Genomic DNA, 13,798 nt, shown 5'->3' on the forward strand with positions numbered 1-13,798 from the left:
TACTTCATTTAAATTAATTATTTTATATAATTTAAAATTGTTATATATATAAAAATTATAGTTAAATTATGTAAAGGAGTATACTTGTATATTTTGTAATTTAAGCAGATACCCGTGTTCCAAATGAGGCCAGTCTGGATTTGAGCACTTGACTGTGCAGATTGCACACCTGAGTCCACGCTTTCACACTATATCTCTTTTACGTGCAAAAATGATAGAAGAAAGATCATTAGAACATGCTTTAAGGAATAATTTAGATATAGAGAAATTTTTTAAAACCCAAGGAATTACAAATGATGTTCATTTTGCCCAGTAAAGAATGTTTTATGACAAAGTACCCTAAAGTAATGAAGTCTGCCTTTATGGAAGCTGGGAGTCCATGGAAATGACAAGTGTGCTGAATGGTCAGGCACATGTTGCCTGTTAGAACTTCCTCTGCAGTACTTTGTAAAAGAACATTACCTTCAGATTTTCTTTTTAATTCCTAGGGTAAAACTACTTTGCCCACTAACCTTTTCAAAGGGAAACTTTGTGTTCCATGAAGGTGAATTATAACTGCCATTCCTAGTCAAGGTTGCTTTCCAGGAACTTGGTGCTTCTCTGACTTATGATGCATAACAGGGCAATGCCAACACTATGTTGTTTGTATCCCAGATTAATCCAATGGGCAGCAAAGTTGCTGTCAGAAATATTTGCTGGATGGACTGACCAGGTGATGGTGCAGTGAATAGAGCATCAGGCTGGGATGCGGAGGACCCAGGTTTGAGACCCCGAAATTGCCAGCTTGAGTGTGGGCTCATCTGGTTCGAGCAAGACTCACCAGCCTGAGCCCAAGGTCACTGGCTTGAGCAAGGGGTCACTTGGACTGGTGTAGCCCTGTAGTCAAGGCACATTATGAGAAAGCAATCAATGAACAACTAAGGTGCCACAACAAAGAATTGATGCTTCTCATCTCTCTCTTTCCTGTCTATTCCTATCTGTCCCTCTCTCTGTCTCTCTCTATCTCTGCCACAAATAAAGAAATAAATATATATAAAAAATATTTGCTGGAATGGTCTCTTATTCAGCAGAAATCATCAGAACAAAATGATACTGCCTTTATAAAACCAAGAGTTTAGTTTACTTGATTTGAGAAATTGTTGTTTTTTTTGAAGGGGACCTAGAGTGTCTTTTAATTTGAAGTGTGTATTTAACTATGATATTTACTAGAAAAGTTCTTTGAAATTTACTGTTTATGGTTATTTCAGAGAATGTTTTATACATTAAACTAAAGTTTGAGGGATACTCAGATACTCATCTCGTTAGTGAACTTTATTTAAATCTCATTAAAACTGATATTGTTTATCTGAATCTTATGCATCAAGGAATCCATTTTGATTTTGGTATTGAGTATAATACTAAAGTTTTTAATAAAATAATTTCTTAATGATAGAATGACAATTGCTTTAACATCTATGTGCTGGCATCTACTTTATGCTAGGTGATTTATGTTTATCTTCATTTGACTATTTTAATAGTGTCTGTCTGGAAAGACTGTATTTATGAAGGTACAAGTATAAACACATTGCACAACTAAAATACAATCACTACAGTAATAAGTGTATAGTTTTAATATTGATCAACATTTTGTACCATCTTCTCATCTTCTTAAACTCCATAATATTCTGTAAATATTCATAGCATATCTATTATATGCCAAGTGCTGAGGATGCAGTAGTGGGATGGCCATTTTCTTTGACCATGTGGGATTCTAATTCAGTGGAAGATTCGATCAAGATACAATACAAAATGCCTGACCAGGCAGTGGCGCAGTGGACAGAGTGTCGGATTGGGATGCAGAAGATCCAGGTTTGAAACCCCGAGGTCACTGGCTTGTGTGCAGGCTCACCAGCTTGAGCACAGGCTCACCAGATTGAGCATGGGGTCGCTGGCTTGAGCAAGGGGTCACTTGCTCTCCTGTAGCCCCTTTGGTCAAAGCACATATGAAAAAATAATCATTGAACAAGTAGGGTGCCACATGAAGAATTGATGCTTCTCATCTCTCTCCCTTCCTGTCTGTCTGTCCCTATCTGTCTATCTGTCCCTCTCTCTGACTTTCTCTGTGTCTGGCAAAAAAAAGAAAGAAAAAAGTAATATATTAATACAAAGAAATATGAAATGATAACTCTGATATGTTCTGTAAAAAAATTAATCTAGACTTAGGGGAGCTTATAACAGTGTTATCTGACCTGATTGGGGAAGGTCACTAAAGCCTTTTATAAGGAAAGGATATTGAGGTTAGCGGGACAACTGAGTGTAGAGGAGAGGAATAGAAGGAACAGGAGAAGTGGAAGGGAAAATGAAAGAACGGACAAATACTGGAACATAGATACAAAGTCCCTCATGATTTCTAAGCAGATGCACACGGTACACAGCACACTTTCCTGTCTCAGATGCTCATAGAGATTTTTCTCAGTAGTTTTAAAAGGGACCTACCTGGTTGAATTATAAAGCATCAGGAAAAGAATTGCCATGGTGTTAGCTTAAATTTCTGATTCTGTAGGGTTAGTTAAACATACATTTTTAAACAAAGTATTCTCTTGATAGATGACAAAAGCAGGGCTTCTTAAATCTATTTTCACTCACCATATACTGTTTCAAAGTTTTATGGTGGTATGTTATTAAACTTTTGCTCTGTGGTTTTTAATATGTGTGTGTGTGTGTGTGTGGTTTGTATATTAAATATGCAGGTTATAAATGGAAATCCAGGCACATGTTACCAAAGACTGCAGTTTCAGTTCATGAAAATAAACCTATTCTTTTCTGTTCTAAAAGCATATGAATATCAGATGTCTGTGGAATATATACTTACCTAATTTAGACTTAAAATTTATCATCCCTTTCCATAGGATAATAAGATTTGCTATAGGGACTTATACTTTGTAAGTTACTTTTTCTCAGCATTATTTATGAATTTGATTATGAATATAATAGTATTTCTGTTATACACCACTGAATTTGTACTTAACAAATTAAATTTACATTTAATTAGTTTGTATTAAGTGACTTATTGAGATATTTCACTCTTTTGTTTTAAAAGCAGGTCAAGGCCAATCAGAATACTCAGGTCCATACGTTCATTATTCAATGCTCATTTTAGGCAAAACATAATTTTATAATGATTCATGGTTGAACTAAATCAGTTAACACAATTTTCTATAACCATATCTAATAACTCTCTAAGGTTAGATGTTTTTCTATCAATATATTATGAACTATTTTTTTTTACTAACATGGAAATTCTCACATTCTTTTATTTTCAAAATGGAACATGTTTAAGGTTGTATCATGTTATCAGAGAATGGAAAGGAATGAAAAAAAGGCAGTGGGAGTTAGATTTTTGACCTGAAAATACTAAATTTTCAACATTCAAATTTATACAAAACAGTGAAACATATTGGAGCTTTGTTCTTATATACATGATGTACCTGGAAGTAGTTCAATGTAAAAATAAGAAAGAACTCAAATTATTTATCTGAAAGTGCTGGACGTTTTACTTGCTATTTAATTTCTACTTTCTTCAAATCATCTCCTCTCTTACTTTATCCTGATGACCTTGCCTCATTGTTCACTTTTGTCACAGATAGTAACCATCATCTTTTCTTTTTTTTTTTTTTTTTTTTTTTTTTTTTGTATTTTTCTGAAGCTGGAAACGGGGAGAGACAGTCAGACAGACTCCCGCATGTGCCGGACCGGGATCCACCCGGCACGCCCACCAGGGGGGGCAATGCTCTGCCCCTCCGGGGCGTCGCTCTGCCGCGACCAGAGCCACTCTAGCACCTGGGGCAGAGGTCAAGGAACCATCCCCAGCGCCCGGGCCATCTTTGCTCCAATGGAACCTTGGCTGCGGGAGGGGAAGAGAGAGACAGAGAGGAAGGAGGAGGGGGTGGAGAAGCAAATGGGCGCTTCTCCTGTTTGCCCTGGCCGGGAATCGAACCCGGATCCCCCACACGCCAGGCCGACGCTCTACCGCTGAGCGAACCGGCCAGGGCCAGTAACCATCATCTTTTCAACACCAGATCTATAGACTTGAGTGTCTGGACTCAGCTCACACTCTTCTTTCCTAGAACAGCGAAGTCAGTATTTTCTTAAAGGGTCATCCTTACAGATGACAGTGGTATTCCGTCCTCCCGAACTTTCACCTCTTTTTTTTCCTGAATCTTTTTCTTTCTTTGCTCTTTAATATCAATCCTCTCTTGCATCTTTATCTGAAGGATGGCTTTTCTTGAGTCCGGGTGTACCTTTACAGGTACCAGCCTCTTTTTGTCTGCTTCCCAGCTAAGGCACTTGGAAGGTGACCCTCCGCACATGCCATCTTGTCCCATTGTTCTTCAGTGCACGCCCCTGAGTTTTGCCTATATAGCCAGGATGAGTTCAGTAAGTCCTCATCTTCTCTGTCTCTGAACTGCAATGTCATCTCTTGAGCCTTTTTTCTCTTATTATCCAAGAGAGTCCAATCACTTTGTTTCTTTCTTGACTCCATGGGAACTTAACTCTTACTCTGTTTTCTTAAGGACACCTACCCACCCTCCTTCACTTAACTTTAATGAAGACTTCTTTTGAGCCTCATACTTTAACTGTTCTGGTTTTTTGATATCTCTATTTGCATATCTCACTTATAGTAAGTCCCCAATTTACAAACGTTCAACTTACGTACAACTCATACTTACAAACAGAGCACTTAAGGGCTATTAGTAATCAACTGCAGTTGAACATCAGTAAAAATGATATTATAGAGTTACTTGACTCCCATGGCAAAGATCTAACCAATGAGGACTTTATGGAACTAGATCAGCATATGATAACATTTAGGGAAGAAAATAGAAACTCCAGAACCAAAAAAGTTTTCTACAAAAGAAATAGCTGATGCTTTCATCTCATTGAAGCAGGAATGGCAAAGTTAGAGGAGCAAGATTCTGATAAAGAGAGGTTCACCAGAGTTTGCTATATAGTTACCGAAGACCTGAGATGCTAAAGGGCCATTTATGATGAGAAAAAGAAAAGCTCTGTATAAACCTCCCTGATGCCGACTTCAAGAACCTGACTCCAGCAGCAGAAACAAACCCTGACACTGCAACACCAGTCTCAGCCTCTCGAACAGGTCCATCATCATCTGCATCATCCAAGATTGTTTAAGGTTGTATTTGAAAATCTGCAAGTAGTTATACACACAGAAAAATAAAAATAAACGTATGTTAAGTAAGACAAACATCCAAGTTGCTTTTAATAGGTAAATGTACCTGTTCCAATTTACATACGATTTCAACTTAAGAACAAAACTACAGAACCCATTCCGTAACCCAGGGACGGCCTGTATATTGAAAACTTACCCTCACTAGAACTCTGTGCTTTTTGTCACTATTCCTCAAGTCCTCTAGTCAATCCGCCAGCCATCCAGATGCCCACGGCAGAACCTGATCATCAATCAAGGGAGCACTGTCCTATTCAACCACATATCCAATCTACCACCAATCCTATTGATTCTTCCTCCAAAATAGATCCTAATTCCTTTCTTTTCCATCATTTCCACAAATAACAAAGTCAATTATATATTCAACTTGGTTACCACAATAGCTTTTTAATTATTCACCCTCCTTTAACTTTTGCTTACCTTAAATCCATTACCCAAACAATAGCTAAGGTGATTTCTTAAAATTCTAGACTATATTATTTTGGATTTGGCTTAAAATCTTTCTTTGACTTTCCATTTGACAGAAAATAAAATCCCACATCTTCAGCATTTCCATTAGACCTTGCATGATCTAGCTCCTTCCTCCTTTCCTGAGCTCACTTTATGTCATTTGTCTTCACATGTGACTGAGATAAACTCTTCTTTTTTGTTTCCCTAAAGGTTCCTTTTCCCCCACCCCACATCAGGCCTTTTGCGGGTTGTTCTATCTGCCTGAATGTTCTTCCTCCATAGAATTCAATGAACCATTTCTCTAGGAATGCCATTTTTAGGGAGATTTCTTCCCACTAGCTGCTCACAATTCAAATTAGAACCCATTCCGTGATGTTGTCTCCTAGAGCATAATATTATATTTCTTTTTCAGAAGTAATCATAATTTACTATAATACATTCACAGGCAATGTAGGAATAGTTAAAATCTTAGACTCTTCTGCCCCAGTACTAGTCTGAATTCCATCACTTATTTGCTATGTGACTGTGGACAAATTATTTTGTTTCTCTATGCTTAAATTTCTTCATGGAAAATAATAACACTCATCCTGTAGGGCACTCACCAAGAGAAATGACTAATATTTATTGAGTATATAGTAAATGCAGCACATAGTAAACACCATATATGTTTACATACATACAAACATATATCTGTGTATGCATATGCCCAGTTTACTTAATATCTGAAGGCATAAAACTTATTACCTGACATAATTCTTTATAGATAATATACTGCTAGGGAATACATGCTTAATGGATTAATGAAAAGTGTATTGCACCCTATAATTAGGCTTCAGTGACCTTCAGAGGGAAAAAAATAATGCATTATATTTATATGAATATATAATCACTTATAAAATTTCTGTTTTGGCTTGTGATCCAGCTATTGAAGTTATTTAATGGTATGTTTTTTTTATCTGAGAACATCTTCAAGCTTTTACCTGGCCAGCCGCACCATCTCCTAACAAGTATGGTTTTATTATTCTCATTTGCAAATGTGAGGATCTACACCCCCAGAGGGCCTTTTACAAATAGCAAAGTTAATAAATGATAGAATGAGCTTACTCATCTCAGTGTCCTGGATCTTACTGCACTACTCCCACTGTCCTTATCTTTGTGGAAATATCCAATGGAATATATGAATACTTTTTATACAAGTGGTGGAATTACTTTGATGATCACTCCTAAGTTTTCTGTTTGGGCAGGCATGCTGGGAGTTTATGTGCTCTCTCTCCTCTCGCAGCCTCTTTGTCCTTCGAGGGCGCATCACTCACAGCAGGAGCTCTCCGTGGTGATCTCCTGGCCTTGGCTTGCCTCCTGAATGGCACTGAGTTCTGTGCAGAGCTTCTAGGTGATGGTTCTAAAAGGCCTCCAGGGGTGCTTGCTGCTCTCATGTTGCTTTCCTGTTTTAAAATATAAGACTCTATTCTCAAATTTCAAAATTTTTAAACGTTTGATCCTTTAATACAGTATACTATTTTCCTATCTAGCTCTTCTTTATGAGAGGCAAGATACAGTTTCTTCCTGTATCTTGCACAAGCATCATATCATTTCTGGATTCTGAATACATTTCATTATTATTTTTTCTTTTTTGTCTGAATGTTTATAAAATTTGAGAGCTGAAGGGGACCACATATAACTCAAATCCCAAATTTATAATCGGGGAAACTAGGCTTCAGAAGGTAAGTGACATGCTCAGAGTTACAGTATTATTTGGGGTCTTAGAGGAAAATTACTACTTGACCCTTACTGTACTTTTGTTACCTGTCCTATTTTTGTAAGAGAAAGCAATGTACTGGAATTGAGAAACATAAATAGTAAGTTCAATGAAAATTATATGGTTGATTTTAATTTCATTTATATATTTTCTTTTTCAGTTTAACAGCAAAGCACAGGATGTAAGCTGTTTTAATCACCTTGTGCAAGCAAATGTAAGAAATAAGAAAGTGCTGAAAGATGCTGTGAATAATATGACAGCAAAAGGAATTACAGATTATAAGAAGGGCTTTAGCTTTGCTTTTGAACAGCTGCTTAATGTAAGTATAATACCATCCCCTTTTCTCTTTCATTATTGAATTGTAGTTAACTGAATTTCAATATCCTAGTACATATTTACACTATCTAGAATTCGATAACAATGCTGTTTTTCATGTGTTTAGAAAACAGATATGTTCAAGCAGTAGCAATCTTTGAATGGCTTTTATTTTGAAATTGAAATTCAAAAAGCATACAAAATGCATTTTTCTTATCCTTTTAGATATTTTCTTCTATCATATTTTTGAATTACGTTTAAAAACATACTTATATGGTAATAATTTAATTTTGTATAAGCATTTAAAACTTAGTTGCCATATTTAGAATATTTTTTTTCTTATTATAGTTGCTGCAATATTTATCTGGAAACTTGTGCTTTTAATTATCAAATGTTTGCTAGAAATATTTTAGTTTTAAACATCTAGTTTAGGGAAGTTAAATTGTTCCTAAATTTACAGAAACATCAAAATAGTAGAAGGTTAAATAGGAAAAAAGTCCCAGAACAGAAACTCCTTTCTTGGGAAAGATTTCCCTGAACGAAGCACCCGTTGATATCTACAGTTAGCCCATTGGACTCTGGCATAGCCCACTGCCTGACGCATGTAAGATCAGGTGTCTCTACCTGGACTGTATTATCTAATGGCCATCTCATATTTTTTATTTTGAATTAGTTGAAAGCAGGAAGCTTCATAAAGTTCTGTATCTCTCAGATAGTATTTTCACTATGGTTAAGAGTGTGGACCTAACTGCTTTGTACCTTGGTTTCCTCACTTATACAATGGGAGTCACCATTGCATGTACACCAGAAGGTTGTGGACAGGATTGTCTGCAGAATGTGACACAGCAAACCTCATGTGTATTTCAGCTGTTGGGCTGGAGTTGAAGTCAATATCATTATTACTTTAAGGACTAGCTCATGGCTGGTGCCAAATCAATACGTAATTCCTATCATATTTGCCAAATCACTGAATAAGGCCTTGCTTGTGGTCTTTTCTGAAAATTTGACTTTGTTGTTCCCTAAGTGAATCTTCTAAATAGTTATTGAGATGTCTGACTAGTTGGTTCATTCATTCATTCATTCATTCAGCCAATATTTATTGAGTGTCTCACAATTCCCTGTCACAGTGCTGGAGCTGAAACTATAGAAATAATCAAGACCTTCTGCTCTTAAGCTCCAGCATACCCTAAATCATTTTCCCTAGTACATGCATTTCGGCCTTTATGGGGCATTCAGAGTGTTTCTGGAGCATCATGGAGGAGGGCCCAACTTACCCAAAGGGGGGGTGAGTAAAGTGTGAATTAAAACAGGATTTTGAGGAATGAGTAGAATCCAGGTAGGTAGTTAAGAAAGGGGAAATCATTTCAGGTAAAAAGGACCACACGGGCAAAGGCACACAAGTATGCCAGCCTGCATGGGTCACTGCAAGAAGTGCCAACCCTTTGGCATGGCTGTGGCATGGCAGTATGGAAGCAGTGGTGGAAATGGGGAGACCGTCAGTTACCAGTAACGAGGTGCTCAGGAGCAAGTGAAAGTCTCTGGTATGAAAGCGACATGCTCTAACTAGTGTTCTAAGTTAAGCTGTTGTGGAAATCCTGGTGTTGGAACAGCAGTGAAGAAATGCTAAGGAATGACATGGTTGCTGCATAGGGGAAGAGGCTGCTAAGGGGAGAGGATGATTTGGATACCTGTACGTTCTCTGAACTGGATGATGGCACAGCAGTCTAGACAGAGGGCAGAGAGAGCTCAGGTTCAGCTGTGTTGAGTTTGAGGTGGTGATATTTATTGAATGCCATTAAACACGCAGGTAAGCAGACAGGAAAACAAAGTAGCTCAGCGCTGCTGGTTTCAGTGAAGTCATCACTGGTAAAGTGCACGTTGGTTAAATGATGTATGTTCATTAATAAATATATGAAAACTTAAAATTTTGAAATTCAAATGTAATTGACCATTAGATTCAGGCGTTTCCTTTTTGTATAAAAGGAATATAATATTTTTAAAGAAAAGTTATTTTTCTCTTGAGTCAGTAATCGAGTGTTCTAGACCTTGGCAGCACAGCCACTCTTCCCAGTGCTGTGACTTTGCTCACTTCCTTCCCCCTTATTCGTGTTTCAGTTGTGAAATGCTAAGGTGTCTCAAGCCTACTCTACTATTTCAGAGCAGTCTCATTAGAGAGACCGATTCATTACTAATTGCTGATAAAATATATTTTTACTCCTGTTGGCCCCTAATACTGCCTTTGTGGCCATTGTAAATTATTTTTAATACATCTCAGTTATTTCTGGAGTAAATTTCCAATGTTCTGCTTTCCACACATTCCTTATGTGTTCCTCTTCTTCATCTTAAAATAAGTCTCCCAGATGTCGTGGCCTGCCTTATTCAAAATTGAAGCTTATTTTATTATCTCTTTCAAATACTTCTAGTCTTATTATCATGCAACATCATTCTCTGTTTCTTTGTATGTCCTTCCAAGGTTTACCTAAAGATCACTGAAGCAAGTGTCAAATAGAATTAGACATATCATTTATCACATGGTAAACTTTAAGTTAAGATGTGGACTATTATTCAGGTAGCATTCATAAAATATTATCAAATACACTGGGATGCAGTTCTCAAAAAATTTTTAGTGCAAATATGATAGATACTTTTCCATGTGCTGGCCATACAGAGCTACAACACAGCAGGTTGTGAAATAATGTATTAAGGTAAATTAACAACTCTGATTGTAATTTTGTTGAAAGAGTGAAGGTCTTTCTTTAACTTAATTTGTTACAAGCCAGTAAGTTGTTAACTATTGTGACTATGTGATTCTTTACATATTTGTATATCCATTGAAAAATTGCTGTGATGTACTTTGTTTTATCAAAAGTCCTGAGAAAAATCATATTGAAAACAAAACATTTTATTTCCAATTTTGTATGTCCTAATATGTATATCTCCTGGAAAAGGTTATTAGTATTTATACATGTTTGCAAATGATCAGCAGGACCCAGTGTGCTACTTGACACTGATATTTGCATTTAGTTAAGCTGTTGTGGAAATCCTGGTGTTGGAACAGCAGTGAAGAAATGCTAAGGAATGACATGGTTGCTGCATAGGGGAAGAGGCTGCTAAGGGGAGAGGATGATTTGGATACCTGTACGTTCTCTGAACTGGATGATGGCACAGCAGTCTAGACAGAGGGCAGAGAGAGCTCTATGCCTCTAAAACCTCCAAAAGAAAATCGGCCTGTTGTAAACCTTTATTGTATCACTTTTACAATACAGTTCTTTAGATACATATTATTTTGCCCATTTTTCATATTCAGATTAAAAAGACAAATCAGTAGGGAAATTAATTGTAGTTAGAGATTTCAATACCTTTCACAAAAGTATTTTGATAATAAAATATGTTACTTTTTTGTCTAGTCAAATTTTCAGATACTCACCTTCAAAGATATGAACCGTGTTTGAATGGGACAAATTGTATTGGCAATACTTGTCTTTTCACAATGCTTTGATAAAACTTTTAACTGCCAGTGTTCTAATGGCCTAGTTGATAAGATTATATGAAACAGGGTCGTTTCATCAATAAAGCCAAAATGGTGTCTTATTAGCTTTTACAACAGGAAATGGGGTTTATCTTATTTGAAAAATAGAGCATGGACCTCCAATAAGCTTAAACACTACAGGAAAATTAATGATTTAAAAAGATATATTAGCAACTTAAAGGCCTAGATGGGCTATTCAATATGGTAATCAGAATCATATGTGCTGTTGAGCACTTGAAATATGCCTTGCCTGAATTTGTTAATTTCAGGTTTTTCTTTTTACTGTAGCATGGCTATTGGAAAGTTTAAATTACCAATTTGGCTCATATTATATCTCCACGGACAGCAGTCAACTGGCTAGAGGTTTTGCATTTTGAAAGAAGCTGAGAATTCTTAAGTTAGTGTCACTTTTTTATTCTCAATGTTTTCGCAAAACACACATTTCACAACAGTAAAAATGTTGACATGATGTCAGACCTCAAAGAAGCCCAGAATTCTAAACTAATTGTTAATTGTAGCAGTTCTTCAGTGTTTTCTCACTTTTGACTCTGTTGGGACTTTAAAGAAAGTTTAGGAGAAGACTTCCTATAGAAATGGATTCTTTCAGGGTTAGAATGTATGTGGCAGGTTGAGAGAGGATAGAAGAGATATTCTGGGAATACATATGGACATTTACAAAGATATGAAAGCATTGGGTGTTAGGGATTGACTAGGTGTTTATAGTTTTGAAAATGTAAAGTGAATAAATAGGATAAAGAGGGAAGATAGAAAAATGTTAGTAAATAAATTATAAATATATGTGAAAGGGTATGCACAATTTTCATTAATATTATTTATTTCTAGTGTGAAGTAGAAGGGCATAAAATTGACATCATAACTATTAGTTAATTTAAAATCTATTAAAGTTCTAGGCACTTATCTAGGCAAGAAAACAACACTGAACAAAAACAGACAAAACTCCATGCACCCATGGTACTTACATTCAATTATGCAAAGCCAACAATTGCAAGCAAATGAAATATGCAATATATATATATATTGCATATTTCACACACACATACACAAAAGAGTGTAAAATGCTGTGAAGTAAAATACAGCCTGGGAGGGAGATTGCAATTTCAAATGTAGTTTTCAGGGAAATTCTCACTGACAAGGTGACATGTGATCAAAGACCTAAGGAAGTTGAGACCTGTGGGTGTCGGGGGCAGAGGGCTACAAGAAAGGCTCCGTGTGGTGGTGACCTGTTCTGACTCGGGAACTGGTTCGTAGATTTGGACTGTATTTTACCCATTACTTGCAATTTGTTGATGCTCTTTCATATGCTGAATGATATACATGTACATATATTTTTTTACAGTATAATGTTACCAGAGCTAACTGCAATAAAATTATCATGTTGTTCACGGATGGAGGAGAAGAGAGAGCCCAGGAGATATTTGCCAAATACAACAAGGACAAAAAAGTGAGTGTAGTTTTATAGTATTTTAATTTTAATATTAGTTTAGTTTTTTTTTAAACAACAGTAGGGGAGAGTCATTGGGACAATTCTTGGTATAAAAACTCTTGTGTGGTGATTTTAGATGGAAATAGATGTGGCATTCGTACAGGTCATGGATTATAAACTGAGGACTGAATTAGAGAACCATTAAATATAATATTTTTATGAGATTCAGAAGTAATTTATGACTAATCTACTAATAAAATAATCTTGACCTATAGAACCCTATTTGATTCTTCTGCACAAATTCTATATATGAAGATACTGTAGAAACTGACAACCCAGAAGAAAATGTAAAAACAGGTACAGTGTCAGCCTTTCTAGGATAAATTTATATTTTTAATTACTAAAGATTAATATAGTAATGCTATAATTTTATATAAACAGAAGATTAGATCCACAGACATTATTTTGTAGATTTAAAGAAAGTAATTTACAACAACAAAAATACCTCCTTGTTTTCTTTCAAGAAAAGATTTAAATAAATCTTTTTATAGGTATACTATTTCAACAAGCACAGAATGTGAAGATGAGTGTTAAGGATGGGATATATACTGATCACAAAACTTAGAGGATATTTCAAAATGAATATGAAGTGATAAAAAAAGAAGCATTTGATATGTCACTTGTTACTCAATCACGGTAATTGAGTTTTCACTTCATTTGCATAATCAAACAACTTTGTCTTGTTTGCTTTCCTGTTTAATAAAAAAAATCAAATGCTTCTTTTTTTAATTGCTTCATATTCATTTTTAAATAGCCCCTTATTTTTGTGAGTAGTATATTTGTTTCAATGTTTGTTTAACTGCAGAGAACAGTATTGTAGAGGAACTTGTTTTAAAGTTTCACATGTATAGCTAAAGCTGCTGATATTGTAGAAAATATCAATATAACTAGATTTTCTAACAGTCCCATTAACAGCCCATTTTGGTTTTCTGACTAACTCTTCACAATTTATAAGAGAAAATGATTCTCAAGTTGTTTTCCTAAAATGTGAAAGATGCATCAAAAACTAATAAT

The 13,798-nt window shown here is 35.8% G+C and overlaps 1 protein-coding gene across 11 annotated transcripts in view; it reads left to right on the forward strand.

Annotated features, from left to right (window-relative positions):
* CACNA2D1 (calcium voltage-gated channel auxiliary subunit alpha2delta 1) overlaps positions 1-13,798 on the forward strand; it is a 591,296-nt gene that overhangs the window by 481,606 nt on the left and 95,892 nt on the right. For all 11 annotated transcript variants that reach the window (XM_066238152.1, XM_066238142.1, XM_066238148.1 and 8 more), the window contains exons 11-12: positions 7,597-7,755; positions 12,638-12,742. In XM_066238152.1, coding sequence (XP_066094249.1) covers positions 7,597-7,755; positions 12,638-12,742 — 264 coding nt within the window. The remainder of the gene's footprint in view (positions 1-7,596; positions 7,756-12,637; positions 12,743-13,798) is intronic.

This window comes from Saccopteryx bilineata, chromosome 7, assembly GCF_036850765.1.
Source record: "Saccopteryx bilineata isolate mSacBil1 chromosome 7, mSacBil1_pri_phased_curated, whole genome shotgun sequence".
Classification (NCBI taxonomy): Eukaryota; Metazoa; Chordata; class Mammalia; order Chiroptera; family Emballonuridae; genus Saccopteryx; species Saccopteryx bilineata.